This window comes from Anomalospiza imberbis, chromosome 1 (assembly GCF_031753505.1).
Source record: "Anomalospiza imberbis isolate Cuckoo-Finch-1a 21T00152 chromosome 1, ASM3175350v1, whole genome shotgun sequence".
NCBI classification, from domain to species: Eukaryota; Metazoa; Chordata; class Aves; order Passeriformes; family Viduidae; genus Anomalospiza; species Anomalospiza imberbis.
The window spans coordinates 109,049,943-109,070,653 of record NC_089681.1 but is presented as its reverse complement, the minus strand read 5'-3'; the positions used below and the strand labels follow the sequence as shown (position 1 = coordinate 109,070,653).

The 20,711-nt window shown below is 38.4% G+C and overlaps 1 protein-coding gene across 2 annotated transcripts in view; it reads right to left on the bottom strand.

Annotated features, from left to right (window-relative positions):
- The window catches only part of CPNE4 (copine 4), a 225,974-nt gene that overhangs the window by 48,181 nt on the left and 157,082 nt on the right, over positions 1-20,711 (bottom strand). For both annotated transcript variants that reach the window (XM_068205258.1, XM_068205268.1), the window contains one exon: positions 5,921-6,019. In XM_068205258.1, the coding sequence (XP_068061359.1) occupies positions 5,921-6,019 (99 nt within the window). The remainder of the gene's footprint in view (positions 1-5,920; positions 6,020-20,711) is intronic.

Sequence of the window (20,711 nt, the reverse complement as noted above, 5' to 3'; positions counted from 1 at the left end):
GTTAATTTACGTAATGTTGCAAATGTTGGCAATGGACTCCCAAGACTATACTGTGCTGGTGTTTCTTTTATATGCTTAAATTTAAACCACTGTGTGGAGAATTTCTGAGCAAACTCCATTCAGCTATTCTTCAATGAGAATCAGTGAACTAATACTGACACTTAGAAGGTCCCAATCCTCTTGTGCCTGTGATGAGGAGACACAGATCCCTCAGTGGGAGATGTTACTCTGCACTGAAGGATACTGTCTTTCCAAACACCCTTACTCCTTCCCTTACAAAACTTTCAGAAGAGAAAGAAAAGCAAACAATGCAACAATTTCTGCCATACACCAGCAAAGGGAAGTGGAGGTGACTAAATGAAGGCAACCATTGTAGAAGCAAAATTTGGACAGTATGTGGCACAAGCTATTCAGAGAAAGGACTGAAGGTGTCAGGAGAGTTTCATGTACCCCAAGGCAAGACAAATAGCAGACAGCAGATGCCTTCTCTGGGACAGTGCTAGCACACCAGGACATTGGGTAGGGCTGTGAGGAAAGGACTAGAGAGCTTGCATTGCTTGTTGTACGTTTGTGGCGTAGCTTGTGTTGGCAGTAACGTGTTCTCTTGCCTCCCCTGCACTTCTTTGGTTTCTCTCTTCTTCCTTCCTGTTCAGCTGCTGCAATGAATTGCACAGTTTGTGAATGACAAAGGAGGCACTGCAGTCTAATGGATGGGGCAAAACCCCCAATCAATAGCAGGCAGCATTATATCCTGCACCGTCTCTTTCTGATGCCTCAAGATAAGCAAACAACTTTTATGTGAACTGAGTCTCCTCCCACATGAAAGGCTGCTTTATTCCTGCCATCCCTCTAGGCAAGAGGACAGGATAGTTTTGTGATTATTTTTTCTCTTTCTGTCCCAGAAATACAACCAACCAAGAGAGAAGAGCTGCCTTTAATCACTATCAGAGGTTTCCTCTGGAAACTTGCCCCTGAAGAATGAAGTGGAAATTAAAGCATTTCTTGTTTCCCCTGCTAAGCCTCCAGCCTCCCCTGTGCTTCTGAGGCTGTACCAATGGTTGCCTCCTCACAGGGATTTGGCAGGTGCCTGGTGTGGCTGCACCCTCTGCTGCCCTGTCTGTGGCCAGCAGCAGCTGCTGATGTTGCAGGCAGTCCTGGGTGAACTGGGCTGTCTCCTGATAAAACTGGAATTGTCCACAGGTGTCAAAAACACCTTGGCCCATTACCAAGAGCTTAAAGGTCTCATGGTGCAGTCATCTGAAGAGCTACTAGATGGAAAAGCCCTCCCTAATAATACCCTGAACTTGTGGGAATGTCAGTGGAGATGAGAAGTACAACAGGGTTTTTTTCTCCTCTTTCCTTTTGTGTGTGTGCAAATGCACATGTGTCCATTTTTTATGTAATACAGGAACAGATTTTTCCCTTACGTAACTCCTGTGCTGCAAGGGGATCCAGGTGATTTCTCTTTTTTCCCCCTCAAATCCCTCTGGCTTTATTGCCTTGATTAAAAAAACCCAAAAAAGTGATTTTTTTTCTCATCAGTAGAGGATTTCTCCTTTCAACTATGATAAGCTTTAATAGCATTTCCATTTATGTAATCTCAAGCTTTTTCTTGTTCTCTTTAAATATGCTTGATGGATTAATATTAGAACGCCTGAGAAACTGTCACTGTACACACATATTAAAAACATATATTATATGTATTCTTGAAAGAAATCCTAAGACACAATAAACTCAGAGTATTTATTATTATTTCACTTAAAAAGATAAGGATAGAGTTATTCTTACTGTGGGGTTTTTTGTGTCAAGATTATGGTGAAAGAGTAAATAATAAAGTTTGGAATGGTGGAAAGTGTTAATAGAAGATCATGAAACCACAGAATTACACGTTGGAAGAGACTTCTAAGATCATTGAGTCCAACTGTTAAGCCAGCACTGCCAATTTCACCATTAAACCATGGTTCATGCGAGGGCTGCTTGAGATGTGCACTTGAACAAGAGGATGTCTTAGTGCCATTTTTTATTGGTAGTCAGTATGAAAGCAGGCTAGGTGTCAGAACATAACAGTCTGTAACCATAACGTAATTTTTATGGAACAGAAACACGTAAAGTTATTATCCTGAGGTTGTTCATGATCAGAAAATCTTCTTAAAACAGAAGGCCAGCAAGTTATCTCAGAATTCAGTCCTCTCGGCTATGGAGAACACATAACACTCTGAAGGAGTTGTAATTCAAGATTTGTAAATCTCACCCAAGACATACCGCATTTAGAAAAGAAATTCATAAACAACTTATGCCACTTCTGATCAAAACAAGTGATCTCATTCAGGTAAGAAATTTTCTCTTCACACAGTACTGGTTCAACCACTCAGAAGACACAAGTGCTAGATTCACAACATTTATCTAAATGATGCCTGGTCTCAGACACATTTCTGAGAAATCTCACAGCCAAGGCAAGCCAGTAAGCTCATATGAGGCTGTCATTCAAAAGTGGGGATAATCAGTACACAGCCTAGGGATTGAACAGTCTTAGAAGCACCACTGGCTCCTGTAAATAAGCAGGTGACACATATGCATTCTGTCTATCTCAAGCAGTTCTGTAGCAGTTGATAGATTGGCTACAAGACAAAAATATCTTTACTTTTAGAGGGGGAGGTTGAAGAATTGGTCAGAATGCTCTGTGCTTTCTGAAGGATGAACTATGTACAATTAAAAGGCAATTTCAACATCACTGTCAGCCCCTCCGGAGATGAGGTGAGCTGGTGAAATGGTGAGAAGCACTAGCAGCTCACAGATACCACACAGTCCATCCTGCTCACCAGCACGAACTGTGATACTCCCACTCTCACTGCTTAATGCATCTGTGACAACTTGTGCTGCTGATTCCAGCCAATACAGACATGGCTGATGGGCAGAGATGGAGATCTGTGCCACTGGTGTAGCCTCCTTTAAAACCACACAGATTTGCAGCTGAAACTTAATCAAAGTTCCTGGATCCCCTATCAATGATGAATGTTCCTTCCAATTCTCTCCAGTTTCCTGGGAAAGTGAAAAACCCTGGCCGACAATCACTTGATTATCTTTTGACGGAACTATAGCAATGGACTGTAGCTGGCTGCAAAGTCTACTGCACAAAAGAAAATATAACTAGAACAAGAAGCTTCACTGCATCTCCTTAGCAACTCAAATAGGGATGCCAGACCTGAGTCCTACTCTTTACTCTGGCTTCCACAGCATCTGAGATGAAGTTCCAGGCTTTGGCCCTCATCTTTGACACTCGACACTCACTGTTGTGATGTAATGTGAAAGAATGTTGACACCAGGGTCTGGAGGATGTAGTTTTCTTCCTCTGACTGAAAGGAGTACTACATGGAAAACAATATTTTCTGGTCTGAGGCTATGGAAGGGTCTCTTCTAGGAACAAAGAACTATGTTTAACCTACTCATCTCCCCACCCACATGCAATTACATTTCTCTGATATGGCCTTCCTTATCAGAAATAGCTAGCAACACATCTATTTGAAGGCAAAACACCTTCCTTCTCTATATTTTCTCAAGGTGCACTGTAGCCTCTTTAATGAAAGGAAACACTCCACTGTGCATGCTTTTTCTTTAGGGAGGCTCAAACTAAGGAAAAGAACTGACAACTGCTAATCACATTACTTAATGTTGCACAAAGGATCTTGACATAAACTATACACTAAGATGTTTTTATGGGGTCCACAGACAATGCAATATTGCCTTTAGCAGCAATAGTTCTTTCTACAGAATAGAGAAAAATGAGAGAGGATGAGGGAGGGACAGGGAGAGAGTGAAAGGGAAATCACATTCTGGCTCCAGCCAAGTGACGTGGCTTCCCACACAGCTGACCTCTCCTGAACAACCTGTGATCACAGTGTTGTTTTCCATAAGTACATCATCTCCACCAGGACCTGCTCAAACTCCTACTGCTTGTTCTTGTCTGTTGTGCTATTAGTGCTCACCAAACCCTGATTTCATCAGGGGCAAGAGCCATCTAGCATGTGCATTTATATTTTTGGACCACTTTTTATCAGCCACTTAAATGACTAACACTTACAATCTTGTCCACTCAATCTTGTTTTCCTCTAGAATAGACTACAAAACAAGGATTAGAAAAGAGGAGAAAAGAAACTGATTCCCACCTTGGTGGTAACTGTGTCCCATGACAATTAGTTATACCAACAACAGGGTTTTGCAGATGCAAGCCCACAGAATAACTTCACAGCCAAAACAGAATGAGAGGAACAAGGAAGAAAAAAAGGCACAATTCCTAGGATGTAGGAAGATTGCAGGTAAAAGGTTAAGGTGAAAGACAACCTGCAGAATGGCAAATGGCAGGCCCATAGCAAGAGTAAGATCCAGGCACTAAACCATAGGGCAAAATTAAAACATTTTGGGACAGCACTCTGATGATATTGCAGTGACACCCTAGAACAAGAACTGACAAATGGCTGCATTAACTTCTCATGCCTCTGAAAGGGTAATCATTCTTTTTGCTAGCCGAGGATGAAAAAAAGCATACTATTTCTCCATCATAATAAAGAATACATCTTTTATCCTGCGGACCCATTCCTGGCATTCTGGACTACAAAGCTCTTGTTTTGGCCAACAAGCTGTCTTCTGGGAAGGACCATGATGTGGTTTTAAGATATTTACATTGAAAATACATACCCTTTACTCTCACACAGTCCCTTCCTGAGACACGGGTATTTGTACACAAGTTTGAAGTGTTGTCACATCACTGGCCTTGTTAATGTTATTCATTCTGGGATTTGTTTATGTCCTTATTTCCACTCAAATTTTGTTTAATAAAAGTTTTGATCCTCTGACTTGATTTGAGAGAGAAAACAGGGTTTCACTTACACTCAGGTTGTGTTCAGAAGTTATTTATAATGGACTAATATATGACTGATACATATCAGCAGTATTTTACACGTGAGCAGCATTTGCCAAACTTTAGCGTATTCTAAGAACTTCAACAGAAAATATCTAGAAAAGCCATAAATGTTTCTTGACCTAAGGCATAGACTAACTTCTTACCATTTAACAAACACCTTCGGACTCTGTGTTAGATTTTTACTAACACATTATATATATAAAGCCCAGATAAAGCTTATTAGGCATTTGTGTTTGGGGTTGAGATTGCAACAACAATCTCAAAGTAGAACTCACAAAGTGGAACAATGAATACAAATTATCTGCAGGATCAACGTTTTTAACTCTCCCTCAGAGAATTTATCAAAACTAACATATTTAGAAGTAAGTAATAATAGAAAATGACAATTTCTTGAATTAGATATGCCAAATCACTAATCATATTAAGTAATTACTATCAGCAGCAATTTGAAAAGATCAGGATGACATAAAGGAGTGAAATTATTGATAAGCCAACAATTTCATTTTCCCTGAGGGCTGTAAATCATGAAATATTTAGAAAATCAATCAGGTTCGTCATGATGGGTTCTAGTTAAAGCTGGCAGCAATGAATGCAGCACATGAGAAATGGAGAAAGATGAGAATGACCCTCACCCGACAGAGGCCTTTAGGCAAGCAGGGAAATACTTTGAGTAGCCAGAATGGGGAACTGCTTTGCAGCACAGCACCTCATGGAAACCATGTGCTTGGGTTCAAAGGAAATAAATCTTAGCAGAAAGAAATGCCTGTGGAATGGGAACTAGGAAAAAACCTTAAGTATTTCAGGCATGAACGTACAAGAACAAATGCTCTTTTACATTTTCAGATTACTGTGTCCAGGTAACAGTAAAATCTGTGGGAGAGATCAACACAACTGAGTTCAGGGAAATGATGAGGCAATTCCACCTGCTTTATGACAGGATTGTCTGGGGAACACTGCTCTACAAAGATTACATATTGAGATTGCTCAGGTGTTTCCACTTACCTGTCTTCCCTCCATAGCTCCTCGCATTTCCTTGAAAGTCGAGCTAAATTCTCCAATGAAATCATGCTTTCCGTTGGAATCCCAGTCCCAAACTATGCACTGGGGAGACAGAGGGGAAAAGAACAAACCAGCACGTTTTTCTTCAGACAAAAAAGAGATTTTATTGAAAAACACTTTGGGAGAAATTATGATGTACACTGGGTGGAGTGTTTTATCTAAAACAAAATCACAGGATATATTAAAACCCTATTCTTGTTCTGATCAAAATAAAATGGCAAGTGGAATCTCAACACAACTTGTTGCTGATAGTTCTGTGTTATGGAGTTTGCCTAATGAAGCATGTATTTCAGAAGGAAAGGATTTCTTGTCTGCATCATTTTGCTAGGTGTGAAAATACAGGATTAAGTGTATTTGCATATTCATGGTTAAATGGTGTTCCAACTTACCTTGTTGATGTACTTTACAAATACAAATTAATATTCAAAACCCTGTTTGCCTTGGGCAAACATTACTTTTCTCATTTTTACAGTCAGTGAAGGTGAGACAATAGTTACAGACATCATTTTTTGAAATGGCTTTGAGATTATACATTAGTGTTTGCTGCCCATACCTTGGCTGTTTCCCAGTGTTGCTCAACAGTGACTACACAAACCAAACCTCACTGGTAGCCTTGCCTAAATTCATGCATAAAGATGAATATCTCAATGAGTTTAGCTTTGAGAATTTTATTTTACGGATTTTGCTAAATACAACTCAGCTAGCCAAGAAAGAAGCACATAGCAATAACAACATTCATTGCTAAATTGTAGTTTTAAAACTGCCCCAAGGACAACAAAGGCGCTCACAGCTGTAAAGTACAAAATCCCAAATTCAGCCTTATGTTCTCTCTAGATAAAGGTCACATACATTGACTGAATCAGGAGGCCTTTACTGAAAATGTCCTGCTAAAACTTACCTTTTAGGGTTTTTTTAAAAGCAGAAATGTGTCAAAGCTATCTGCCCTGTCACATGAGGAGTGCAATGTTATATCACTATCAGATGGTTCTGAGGGTAACAACAGTGGGTTTTCTCTGCCTTCTTTGTCTCAGCGAGGCTCAGTACTTTTGACCCAGAACTGGTGGTCAGACAACACAAGAGGAAGAGCAAGGTTTTCTCCTCAAAGACTCCTAAAGCCTATTGAAGTTTGCTTGGTCCAAAGGGGCAGTGAGTTCATTCAGAAGGAATCTGAAATCATTGGATGGCCACTGGATTTTGAGTTTTAAATATTTCCAAAGAAGCACTTTATTAAAACAGACTTCCCTGTCCACCAGTTATGCTTTCTAACCAGCCCAGAAAATCCAGTCAAAGCTGGTAGGTGGACATTCCCTTCTGAGGGTGCAGGGAAGAGGGGAAGACTCTAGAAAGCTTGAGATTTGGACCATCCTATCACTTCCTATTTTACCTGCTTTTCCTTTTTTTCTTTCTTTCCCTTTTTTTTTTTTTTTTTAATGCAGGAATCCTAGACTAGAGGAAGATCAAAATGTGAAAATATTTTACTCTAAGTCTTGGAGATACTTTTTTTAGCAGCTTTGACATTTAGGGGGTGGGTAGAGAGAAAAGAGGGGAAGTTCCTGCATGTGTTTGTTTATAGGCTAAATTTCATACAAGAACAATCAAATGAAAGTGGGTTTCTGATTCTGATAGTGGTAATAGTGCCTGGAAAAAAAAACTAGAAACAGTATTTTCAACACTAACAGTCCTGGAGTATTCTTTTGGATTAAATCTTCCCTAAAAATTACTCTCTGTTTCTTATCAACAGAAATTTTTAGATGAGCTGGTAGCAAGAAAAAAAATCCAAGAAAAACTAATTTAATTCACAAAAAAATTCCTGAAACCAGTTTTTTTTCATAGAGCTTGAAAATTTCATTTTATTTTTCCGTGAAATTTCTTGATAATATAAAAAGCTTTTTTTTCCTTGAGATTACTTTATAAATATTCAATAAAATGGATTTCACAGGTGAAGCATGACTTGAAATTGTTCTTTCTGTAATGATTGCAAAAGCTATTTAAGATCTTAGAAGTAATACTAAATAAAAAGATTTGTCAAAATGCCATAGCAAATTGCTATGAATGTGCAAAAAGTGTAGTTTTAGTAATGCTGAGAACTTTGAAAACAATGTTTTTGAAAAGGTTACAGTTTCAAAAAGAAAAGGGAAAAAAAAGAACCCTTATTATGAAATTATCCAACCAGATTTCCTTTTCAGGTTCAGTCTTTAAACTCAGTTGGAGCATAAACACAAGAACAGACCCAAGGTTTTCAGTTCTCCAGGAAAAGGTACTTTGAAAGACTTCCATTAGGGTGCTGACTCTTACAACTAGGGAAAAGCTCTGAGTACTTATTTGTGGTTAGAACTTTGAGTGGAGACGAGCAAAGTTAGATTACATATAAAATGTCCACTCAACAGGGATCCAACTGCTTTTTCTTTCAAGCTGGAGGTTTTCTAACTTTAGTTTTCAGAAAGCCAGATGGTACTTTAATCTTCATATTGGCTTAATGGAAAAGGCAAACAATTACAGTATTATCTCATTGTCATTTGTTCAATTACAGCTAAGGGAGAAAGGGGATTCCTGCACATACATCCATTATGGCTTCTTTTTTTTTCCCCCAAGTCTCATATCTGGCCATAGAAATGAATTGTTACTGTCTGAAAAACATGTTGTACACAGTAATGATCCTGCATTTCAAATGTATGTGAAAAGCACTTCTGAAATACAGAAATAATGTGGTCCAGACATTTTTATAAAAACCCACTCAGACAGACCAAATAAGCAGAGAAGGATCTTTGCAAATAATCCATAATCCATAATCACGTGAAGATCACAGATGAAAACCAAAGCATTATTTCCCTGTGAAATACTTTAAAGGGCTTTTTGGTCTCTCTTCAAATCAAATCCTCCACAATGTTTATAATATTTTATCTTTAGGCAAACTTTAATGTGTTCTTCGGGGCTCTACTCCCAGAGGTTGCTTAAGTAGATGATTAACAGTATACCTACACTCTATTAAAAGTCTTATTAATTTAAGGAGGCTTTCCATACAATAAATTTGAATGCTGGTAAATTAATGTTCAGCTAACTGGTGAAAGAATTCAGTCTCCTACCTACAGCTTACAAGCTCAAATACAGGGAATAAAAACCTCTGCTAATGCTACATGGTGATGGAATAGCACTGACCAGAATGATGAAGAACATCTTTCCAGTCAGTGCTATTCCATCACCCTGCATGATTCTATCTTCCTCCTCAAAATACCCAGTGAGTGCAGGGAGACGGAGCACTATGCTATCCTTAGTAGAGCTAACCAGTAGACTCAGTTAAAATGATATCAAAGGATCACTACTGGGTATCCACATCTTCATTCCTTCAGCTTTTCTTGTAAATAGTGCAAAATGAAAGATTTCTTTCCAGGCTGAAATTGAACCTTTCACTGGAGAAAGGTCCATTTTAAAATGAAAAAGATATCTCAGGTGAACGCTGATGGAATTTTTCCCTGGTTTAATTTCAAATTTTTTTCACCAAGATTAGACTTTGCCAATACTCTCACTACAAAGGGCATTAAAGAAAGATTGCATTGGACTGGAGCTACAGACAGCACAGGCTTCTCTGGCTGATTTTCCAGAAGACACTTCCCAGAAGATGACAGCTAGATTAATCTTGCTACCTCTGCATGAACAAGAACTCACTTGCATCATTTCTGATGTTATTGAGACTTTTCCAAGTCTTAATATTAGAGCCAACAAAATTCCAGTACATTTGTCGTAAAATATTTCTTCCCATAGTCATCATCCTAACTGGCTTTAACTACAAGAACTAAGTAAGAGGAAAGACTGGCTACAGTAAGCGTGTGTTTGTGTGTCTGCAGATACTGAGGTTATTTTCCCTCTACAGCTTCTGAGAAATGCTTAAAGTGATTTGTCCCCATTAGATTTTCACAATGAGAGTACTACTATATACAGCACCTTTGGGTATGGGTAATGGAGAAATGTGGAACTTAACAGTGCAATTTATGAACAAGCCCAAAACATGCTCTGAAGGTTAGTTTCTAAAAGACTGGCAGTGTGTCTTCCTGACTAAATCCTATCAGGACGCAGCTGACAGCCAGACCATGGAAATGTACTTCTCGAAAATGATCTATTCAATGTCTGGCTATTCTATTCAGCTAGCCAGACACTGCAGATTATAGCATGCACAAAGCCAGTAAAAAACCTGAAAATTCCTGGTCTTGCCTGCCTGAGTTTCTCCAGCTCTGTGTGTGTATGTTCAAAATCCAATTACAAAATGTTAGTGTGGCTCGTGCTGGTACTACCTTGCCACTTAGTTGGAGAGGAAGAGTGTTAGACAGCCCTCCTGACAACTTAAGAGCTTACTTAAATTAAACATTTGAATAACTTGTGACCAAAAGATACTGGCTTGAGTGGGAGGGAAAACCAAATCCTTGGCCCATTCTCCAGCTGCTCCATGCCAGCAGAAGTGCCAGACAGACAGAAAGGGAGCAGACTCAAACAGTCACAGTCAAGACCCTTGAATAGGGGGCTCCCTACCCTGATCTGGCTCTGATCCAGGTGAGATTCTAGTTCAATTGTTGCTTCAAAAAGGAGACTTTTCTCTGTCTCTTTACTTCAGTATGTCTCCCTTGACATTCAATAAGGGGTGGAAGGGATACCTATCAAGAAAGAGAACTCTCTTTGTCCATTAATTGCCTGTTGTGCCTAGCTAGATGTTAGGGTAACAGTACTGAACAAAGTGGCTAAAATTCTGAACAGAAACTGTCTTGGATGGCTCTTCCTTGCATTTCTGTGAAACAAGATATTTTGTGGCTGGGCAAGAAGGAGAATGCTCACTGTTGGATTTGAATGGAATTAATTGCAGCCCAGTCCGTCATAAAATTTTTACCAATTAACTCGAAACTAAAATAGCACCATAGTAATTTTTATACGTAGAGTTTATATGACACTATGCTTCAAAGAAATGAGGTCTTAAGACAACATCAGTGACCTGCTCTACTTTTTGTAGCCCTCCGAACTGCAGGAGGTATCTGGTGGCAAAAGGCTACAAGCAAATGCTTCTTTGGTTCATCCTCTAGTATCAGTGAAAACTTAAAAAAAACAACCCTAACCAAAGAAGCAAAAACCCCAACATGCACACAAAATCCCCCCAAAAAATGCCCAAGCTGCCACCCCACACCCCGCTCTTCCCCTTAAATCCCCCACCAGACAGCAGGTGAAAAAAATCTCAGAAAAAAATTTACTTGATTATCAAAATTATCTTTCTGGAACAGCCTATCTCTCATCAGGGTTATTACTACTTGATAATGAAGCAAATATCCTACTGTACCTCCCTACATTATGGATACCTGCCTTGGAATGCTTCAAAAAATGTCTTTTTTGTAGGAAGAACTTTATCCACTACTTACCCATTCTCCCCACTTGGGTATCAGAAAAACTACATAAAACCTTCAGTATAAAAGAAAACACTTCAAGTTATCCTGTTTGTCTAGCTGTGATGTTCCAAAGCCAAATTCTACATTATAAAGTCACAATACAGAAATTTGTTTTTTTCTGATGTATATGAAATACTCCACTCTTTTTTCCATCCAAGCTGGTCATCACAGTTTTATCTTTTCAGCAGTTGTGCTTCTCCAGAAAGTGAAAATAAACTTTTAAAGTCTCATTTCTAATTTCCTCTGAAGCTGGCCTCCAGTGAGAATAGAGCGAAGCAGCTGAAATGAACCAATGCTTCTCTCACTGGCTGAAGTAAAGCCTGCTTCAGAGCACTGTAGGTGAAATATTTTAATTTTTTCTTCTCAGAGAGATTAGCTCAATTCTTCAAACTAAAGTAGTCAAAACCCCCTGAACTAATGGAGGAAAAAGAGTTAATATATTATGCTGTTAAAATATGTGCAGTTTCTGTTAAGCTGAAGTAGAAGCAACTTTCAAAGTCATCTTCTTGCCTACAGAACCACTTTTTTTTTTGTTTGAAAAATCACATCTTCTATTCTTCTGAACCAGAATGGACTGACACCAGTTCAGTCCACCAGCACAGGTGAGTTTGCTCCTTAAACACTAATACTGGCTCCATTGCTGGCAATAAGACTTTTCATATCATCTTCAACAAGTGCCAATATTTCATTAGCACCTTTGTGCCTCCTGTACATAGATGGTAGTAAAAGTTTATAGTGTTTATGGTATTTATAGTGTTTATAGTGTTCTACTGGACTCAGGTCCTTTGCCTGTTGAAGGACACTTGAGACACAAACTCATTTATAGCTTCTTTTTGGTTAATGGCAAGAGATTCTGCATTGCCTTTGACATACTGCAGTTATTATAGCAGCCTAGACAGACCCAAAACACAAAGACACAAAGAAAATAATCTGCCTGTGTATATAAACACATGGGAAACTTGATTTTAAAATTATTTGCCTGGAGATGAGAGTAAAGGGAAGGAGAATTCTTATTTTTCTACAAAACGAGGCAGGTACTCTGACTCCAAATCAAAGTGAGTGAGTCATTTTTGTTGACAGCTGTGATATGACACCTCCCTGAGTCTACTTCAGTTCTTGAAAAGTAAAAACGGAGACCATTTACAGAACCACTTTCACTGAACCAGTCTCTCCACACCAGCACTAGAGGTTTAAGTACTTCAGCAGTGGCTCAGCAATGACTTAACTCCCCACAGTTGGACATTTCCCTTTCTTGACAGCTCACAGCATGGCAGAATCATCAGGGTCATTTCAAAACCAATTACTTAAAACCTCAGCTTGCTGATTACCCTTATTTGTATTACAAGGGTGCCTAGGAGCCTCAAACACAGATCTTTCAGTGCTGACTAATGGAGCCCACAGATATTTCTCTGAAACAGAGAAATATGCTACAATAAGTTAAATTATGTGAGGAAGAACTTATAACTGTATTTTCAATGACTCTGTAGGTTTTTCACGGTGAAAACATAAATAAGCTTCTACTTAACAGTCACAGCTGGTTTATGTAACAACATCCTCAGTATATTTACAAGCAATCATACAGTAACCAAACAGGTTCAGTATGGACACAAATGCATGCACGCTTCCATTTCTGCAGATGAGACCTAACATACAGATCTCTGTAGTTGTATTACACTTTCTTTATGTTAAAGACTTCCATGTTAATAACAGTTTTTTGGGTATGTCCATCCAAAAACACCCCTAGCAAATTAGTATGTAACACATAAATTGGGCAAGTCTTTTAGTATCCTGCTTGTGGTCATGAAGACTTAGTTGTCCGACAATTAAGAGAGCAGGCTGGAGCATTTTTAAAGTAACTATAAAATGGTGACTTTCCGTGTCATCAACCAGATTTAAGTTTTTGAGACTGTCTTTGGCCTTGTAGTCCACAACATAATGTGCAACATTTTTTTCAATTATGATAAACAAATAGCAAATGTAGCAAGAGCAAAAAGTTCTACAAATACTCCCCTGAGGCTCCTGTTGTGAGATTATCAATATGCCTCCTGTAGTTTTCTCCATGAATATCCCTTCTTTTAGTTTGCAATCTGTTCTGTCCTTATGCAAAAGAATATTTCTAAACTTTTGTGAGAGATGATAAACTAGTGTACTGACCCAGCAGTGCCTCCTCCCATTAGATGTATCAGAGATTTCTGCTCATCGAAGTACTAACAATTCCCTACATAGCAAAAAAGGGCATTACTCATTGGCAGGCCTCTCTGGGTTACCTTTTGGAGAAGCTGAAAGCACAGCGGTGAAATTCACCATAATTCATGTCTGCATATCTAAAAGCTCTCAGACAGAACAAAATTCTATCCACTTCCAACTATCTACTTTCAGTTCCTAAAAAAAGCTCGTTAGCTTCATCTTGCCCTCTGAAAAACAGCAGATAAAAATCAGCCATTGCCTTGTACGTCGAGCAGGAAAGGAAGATGATGATACTTGTCAGAAAGAGTACAAAATGCTCTTCCACACCAGAGCAGCATCAACCTGTCCCCAAACACCAATTGTAATAATGATTACAGAATGTAACTGATTACACTGTTTGTTCTGTTGTCAGTCTGTGGGGGAGTTAATGACACATCTCTTGGATATCATTCCCAAAGAATGACCTGGCAAACAGGTTTAATAGCCCTGAACTGGCCACACTGTTCAGTGGACGATAGCACAGTGGAGGTAGGTCTTCCCAGTTACGGGTAAGTTCTAAAATGAAAACCAGTAGAGATTTCAAACATAGAAAGTTTTTAGTAGAAAGTGGACAAGAAACCAATTGAGAAACATGAAGCAATTCTAAATGTTCATTAAAATAATATTCTAAACCATGTTTCCTATGGAAAGTCAAGAGATATAGGTAGAGACAGAGCACAGGCCATTTTAACAGAAATGGCTAAAGTAACCCAAGGGGTCAATGTTAAAGGTTAAACCTAAGCTTAATTTAAGGGTAAAGGTCTGAGAACAAAGGTCACAGTTCCTTATCTCATAGTCATATATTTGATTTTTTAAATCCTTATGAAATTTTCTAATGAATACTTTGCACCTCTTTTAGCGGTCATCTCCAAGTGTAAAGGGCCTCATTTCTGGGGTGGGTTTTTTGTTTGGTTTATTTACTTTTTGTTTGTTTTTCTCATGTTCTGAGCTTCAGTTAGTCCTTTCACACAAATGCACTGATGCTTCAAGGTGAGCCCTTCATATAACACCTCACAATTAGTGCACAGAACACACTATTAGAAACAAAACCACCAGACTTTTTCAGCACTGTTTTAGTTTTCTGTCCAGAGTTTTATTATCTATGCTGTGTTCAGTGTTCAATTTGTCTCCTGTATGGACACTGAAAGCATCTCCATGAAGAATCTAAATCCCTGCAATGCCACAAGCACACAAGGCAATGTATTATTAATGATTTCAAGTAAAGAGTTAAATTAAGATCATGACATGGTGTCTGGATCTTCTAAAAACATCATGTATCAGCTAAAGAGCAGATATTTTCCTGTTTCTTGGAAGCTTGTGAACCTGCTAAAACTGTGAATTGGCAACACTTGACAAATAAAATATTATTTATGTAACTGCTCACTTTTTTGTGCGATTTAGGTTCAAATTTAATAACCTGGTTTCTGATTTTTATTCTTGTACTGAGTAGAAAATATTACTTTAACAGAGTACATTAGAATATCTATTTAAATCTGTGCAGACTTCCCTTCCTGTTTTTATTCCCCTTGCATCCATTTATGTGTTTAATAGGTGTTCTCCATAATTATGAATTATTAGTAGCTGCTGTATATTTTTCAGGTTTATCTCTTTCTGTAACAATGGACATGACACTAGGTATAAACAAGCAAGTTGTACGGTGGGGTGGGAACGTGAGGGTGAGCATCCTGGGAAAGCTGGCACAGGAGCAGGGAGCTCTTGCATTTGCCTATCACATTTGTTTCAAACATCTCAGGAAGAAACAGGCTGAAAACCCCAAGTGCTCAGCATCCTGGGTACCCTACATGATTGGCAAACCTGAGGGCGTGGCCATGTATGAATACAGCAGTCTCTTCTGTAAGAATATTTTATAAGGATAGAGGCATGGAAGGAAAGGAGAAAAACAGTGGCAGAAAATTTACTGTGGAAGATAGAACCACTGAGGTTTTTACATGGATGAAATGATCTAGAAATCAGATGAAAGCTTAAGCCTAATGAGGTAATTGACTGCTTTGCTGTAGCATCTAGGGAGGCCAGATTCTTCCCCAGTGAAGAAGATGAGGCACTGTGAAATATACATATATATTATAATGTAACATATAATTCTATCTTAATGAAAGAATATGTAATTAATCAGATATGTTATATGTATCTATATATATGGAATATATATAATGTTATACATATTATATGTATACATAGAATATATATGTATATGTACATATACATGTATATATAGATAAAGCATATATATTCTATAATACACATTATGGAATATATATGTATTCCAAATCAACAATTAAAATAGTATTTCAATCTCACATTGTATAAGTTCTTCTCTGCTTTTTATCAGGGAAACATGATGTTGTTTAAACACTGACTCGTAAGGAAATTCAGCTACATACATTGGAACTAAAAGAAGGAATCTGACAGCTTTGTGCGAGTGTAACAATATTACTAAGACACAAATAGTCTGCTGCACACAGAGTGCTCCAGAAAGCAGCTGCCTTAAATCACTATTGTGATTTTCTTTTGCCAAATATACAAAGCAAAGCATGTGCAAACGGTGTTTAATTTGATTAATTTTGTCTCCCTTACCCTTCTGAACCGTCTAAAAATAGACAATAATTTTTGGTGAAATTATATCTTTATTTTGAAGAGCTTCTGTGCTTATCCTGTTTCTCACTCAAGAGCAATATGTTGTGACTTAAGTGAAGGTTTGAAGTGTGGTACTAAACAACCTCAACAAAGTTCTGATATATTCACAACACAGCAAAATGAAGAGCCCAAAATGCCCAGAATCAGTGACAAGAAGCCCAACATTAAGATTTTCAGCAAGGAAATACTCATTCAAATTCCGTTTCTTGGCATGTTTTCCAGTGACAATAAGAAGTGATGCTATTTACTATCAGGTTTATTTTTGGGATTTCTCTTTTTCAATTGCATTATCAGATTTCTAACAGATATTTGGCAGTTTTGAAAATAAACCTATATCCAGCCACCTTTACATCTTCAAAATAAGCAAACAAAGATAGTGATACATGGCTATCATCAGTGGCATATGAATGAGGTGGCAGAGATATACCTTTATCCTAGCCCAAATAGACAGGATTTTGGCAAAAGATATTAGTGAAGACAGACACTGACTTTATTTGGGTGAATCCTTTGGTAACAGGGTTAGAGGGTGGGCTCTTCAGTTCAGGAAAAACCCTCTATGTACATGATGGGATCGAAGCTTGCTGCAAAAATTTTCTGCTGCAACTCCAAGTGCTGCTGCTGCTGCATCTGTGATGTGCCAGAATACTTTTTTTCAAAGGACAAGAGAGCTAACCCTGTTTCCTGGCCTGATTCCAGCACAAGCAATTAAATTTCTGCCATCTCAACAACCCCTGCAGTTCAGGCTGGCACAGAGTTATTTGCTGCTTCCTGCCCTGAGGTGTCGCCGTGCATTTATGCCAGCTAGTGAGGAGGTGCCAGAGTCAATTCCAGAATTGGCTGCCCAGCAGCAGCGCGTGAAGCCTTGCTCACGTGCAAGACTTTGCAATTACTGAGTTGAAACACCTAAGATCACCACTGCTTCTCGTTCCACCATCATCTCTCAGCAGCTGAAGAAAATCCAGCTCATTTTTGTTATTGAAAATTACTAAGTATTGAAGAGCAACTTAAAAAGCATATACTTCCATGGCATAACAGCATAGAAGGATAAAATGAAAACGTTTATACATATCCACCCATATTACGTTTCCTCCTCTGCGTTTCAAATCTGTTCTCAGGGTGTCCAGGAGCAATGAGAATAAATGAAAGAAACTGTCTGATTCCATGAGAAATTCCTGTAAAGATAAACCCCATACATTTCAGCATGCTTGCTCTCAAGTTACAACTACCCACTAACACACCCCAGACTGAAGAAAACAAAAAAACAGTAGGGTTACCATACTCGACTACTTTATAGCATACAAACCTAGCAAACAGTTTTGGAAAAAAGCAGCAATTCCTGTTTCCTGGGTTTAGCAGAGGGCTCCTATGTTTTCAGAATGCCAAGAAATGCTGCATTCTGGAAAAACAAGAACTTCCATAAAGAGTGGAGCTGGCACTCTAAACCCAGACTTTCAATAGCTGATCTCTGTGTTTGTACTCCAAATAAGTGGTAGGAAGTAACAGTGCTCAGCTATGTAAGTATCTTCTCTGAATATGCAATCAGGATTGCATAAATTACAAAATTATACCAAAAATAACTGAAGGTGAGTAAAAAGAGGTCTGCTTAAAACTGAGCTGGCAATTCATTCCTTAATGTTAACATTATGTCAGATTAATGTGCAATTTCCTTTGCGTTTGGGAAAATCATGTAGGTGCAGACATCCTCTCATTACTCTGCTAGGTGAATTACGAAGCTGTCATTAAAATAATTACCAATGGAAGAAGAAGGGGAATCAAACATTTACTTCAATGTAATTATAAACCCTATTTCCTACTAATGTGGGTAATTTATCTCACTACTATTAAAGGAAGTAGAATAAAACATGTGCCTGTATCAATACCCTATTAAACAACGATCACATATCAGGGAGAGAGAGACCCTACACAGAGCAGAATATTCAGGCAAAAAGAAGTGATTATTCCATCTGCTCTGTAGATAATCTCTGAAGATTATCCACAAGGAAAAGTAATTGAAAAAAAGATGCAAGCCATAAATACCTTAGTTCATCCTATGAAATAACTGCAACTGGAACTAAAAGGATTTTCTGATATCTTCTCTATTTCACCATGTCTCTTTTCCCAAACAGTGTGGTATGTTTGCCCATTGTCTCTGTACAGGTTGCCACTTCTTTTTTTCATTTATTTAGGTAAAGCACAAATGCACTCTATTTTTAACAACTGTTAAAAGGAGGTAGAAGAAAAACTTCTGAAAACCATGTCAAAATCCACATATTAAAAGTAATAGTAATAAAGAATTCATAGCAGAATACTTGGTAGTTGGGCATCCTTCTGTACTAGGAAATAGGTTTTCCTATAAAACAGGAGAAGAGAAAACCAAATAGATCAGAAAGACACAAGAGAACTATATTAATCAGTTAATCATTCTGATTTTACACTGCTAATAAAAAAAAAAATCTCTCAGACTCAAACTCAGTTTACAGGGTACAAGCTTTCTTTATTGGTGATGTATGCACAGGAACTCACATTTGCAGTGAAGTGTCTTAGCAGGTTCCACAGCACTTGGTATCATAAAGAGCTACAGAGAACAGTGAACTGTCCTTTATTGGATGCCTCTGACAAGTCACCAGTGCAACTGTTACTGGTGCAGAGACTACATTTCCAAAGAAAATAGTGAGAAGTTTAAGGTCTTATTATGGTACCTGAAATGAAGCATCTCTTCTTAAAATGCAGTGCTTTCTACAAATAACTGATTTCCTTCCCATTTCTGTGTTTTTCAGTGCTTTATTATTGTGAGCCACATTATCTCAAACCCCTTGTATAAGGCTGTGGACTGCAGGTGGCACCATTATGTCATCATGAAATGAAACAACATTATTCCTGAGACAGGCAGAACAGAGTACTCTAACCTAATTAGTGACGTACTCTGTGAATATGAACTATGCAGTCTAATGCAAGTCCTATATACATATAGGAAAAACAATTCTCTCTAAGGTAAAGATTAGGAGGTATCATCTGATGCACACTGTCAACATTAGCTGAAGTTAATAGAGCTGTATAATTTACACCAGCTGAGAATGTCCCATTGTCCTTCAATGGCCTTTGGATAGGGCCCTCAGAAGGAACACCTGAGGAAAAAAACCCAAACTGCAAGCATAGTAGGGTGAGAACTCTAAAGCAACTGCTCAGGAGTAAAGCAGATGCCACACTGCAGTTAATTCTGCTATGCATTGGATGAAATGAAGAGCAGATATAACGATGCAAAAATCAACCTGTGATATTTTCAGGAATGTTACTGGAATGAAAAAGGTTGTTTACATGCTCCTGATGAAGTTGTATTAATTCTATAGTCATGTATTACAAAAGGAGTAACAGTGTACCAGGAACTCATCTGGTACAAAACTCCCATCCTCCTAGAACCTGACTCTCTCCTATGAACAGATAACAAGAAGCTTCTGGTGGATCTAGCAGGAAGCCAGAGATTGGCTTCACAGAGTTATTTGGAAAGAGAAGGAACTCATAACACCACTTGCCTTATTTTGTGCTATAATGTATGTGAAAAATACATTATACCCATGGCTACATTGAAATCACTAAGTATAGTGCTCTAACCATGGAAGCTTTGCACTCAGAAAAGACTTTTCTTTGCCTTTCACATGCATACACAGAAATATTTCCATTTTTTGATGACTCTGCTGTGTACAAAGACACTAATTCCCAGAAGACTTCTGCTGAACACTCAAAGAAGTACCTCTGGCTGGCAAGGAGATCAGCATGCAACGTGTACAGCCCACAAAAGCATTCACTTCCACTAGGTGTGCACCAGCATGTCAGCAATTCACTGCACTGTCTTTCTGCAGTACCATGGGGAAGAGTTTTTAAGGCAGTAACAGCTGTCAATCTCCCTGTAAACTAGCCCCCACCTACCAGTTTGCTCAGTTATTCCAAAGCCATACAAACTGTCCCTGGTAGACCTCTGGATACCAGAAAAAGTATTTTTGCTTAGCAGTCAGTCAGTTAACAGTCAAGATACTGTTGGTGAGGCTGAGTAGTCGGTGGGGATTCACAAGTGGAAAGATGAAATCGAGGGTAGAATCTCTCACGAAATACAGAGACAAATTGGTAAATAACCTTTCATATGAATATGCCTGAGACTAACTCAAGGCTCAGAGAAATCTGTATTTCAGAAAATCTAACATTATTTAGGATAGAATTTTCTTCAATATTTGTCATACACTTTGCTTTCTGACTGCTCACAAAGTAGTGTTAGGCTTAATTCCAATAGTGTCTAACGAGTTGGCATGGTCCTTAATGGAGATTCAAATCACTGAAAACAGATCTCGGACTTGAAAGTGGATTTGCTCATTTTTGAAGTCATAATTTCATTTTAGTATTGTACCATGCAAGTGTGAGCTTTCCCTCGCTGACATTTGAAG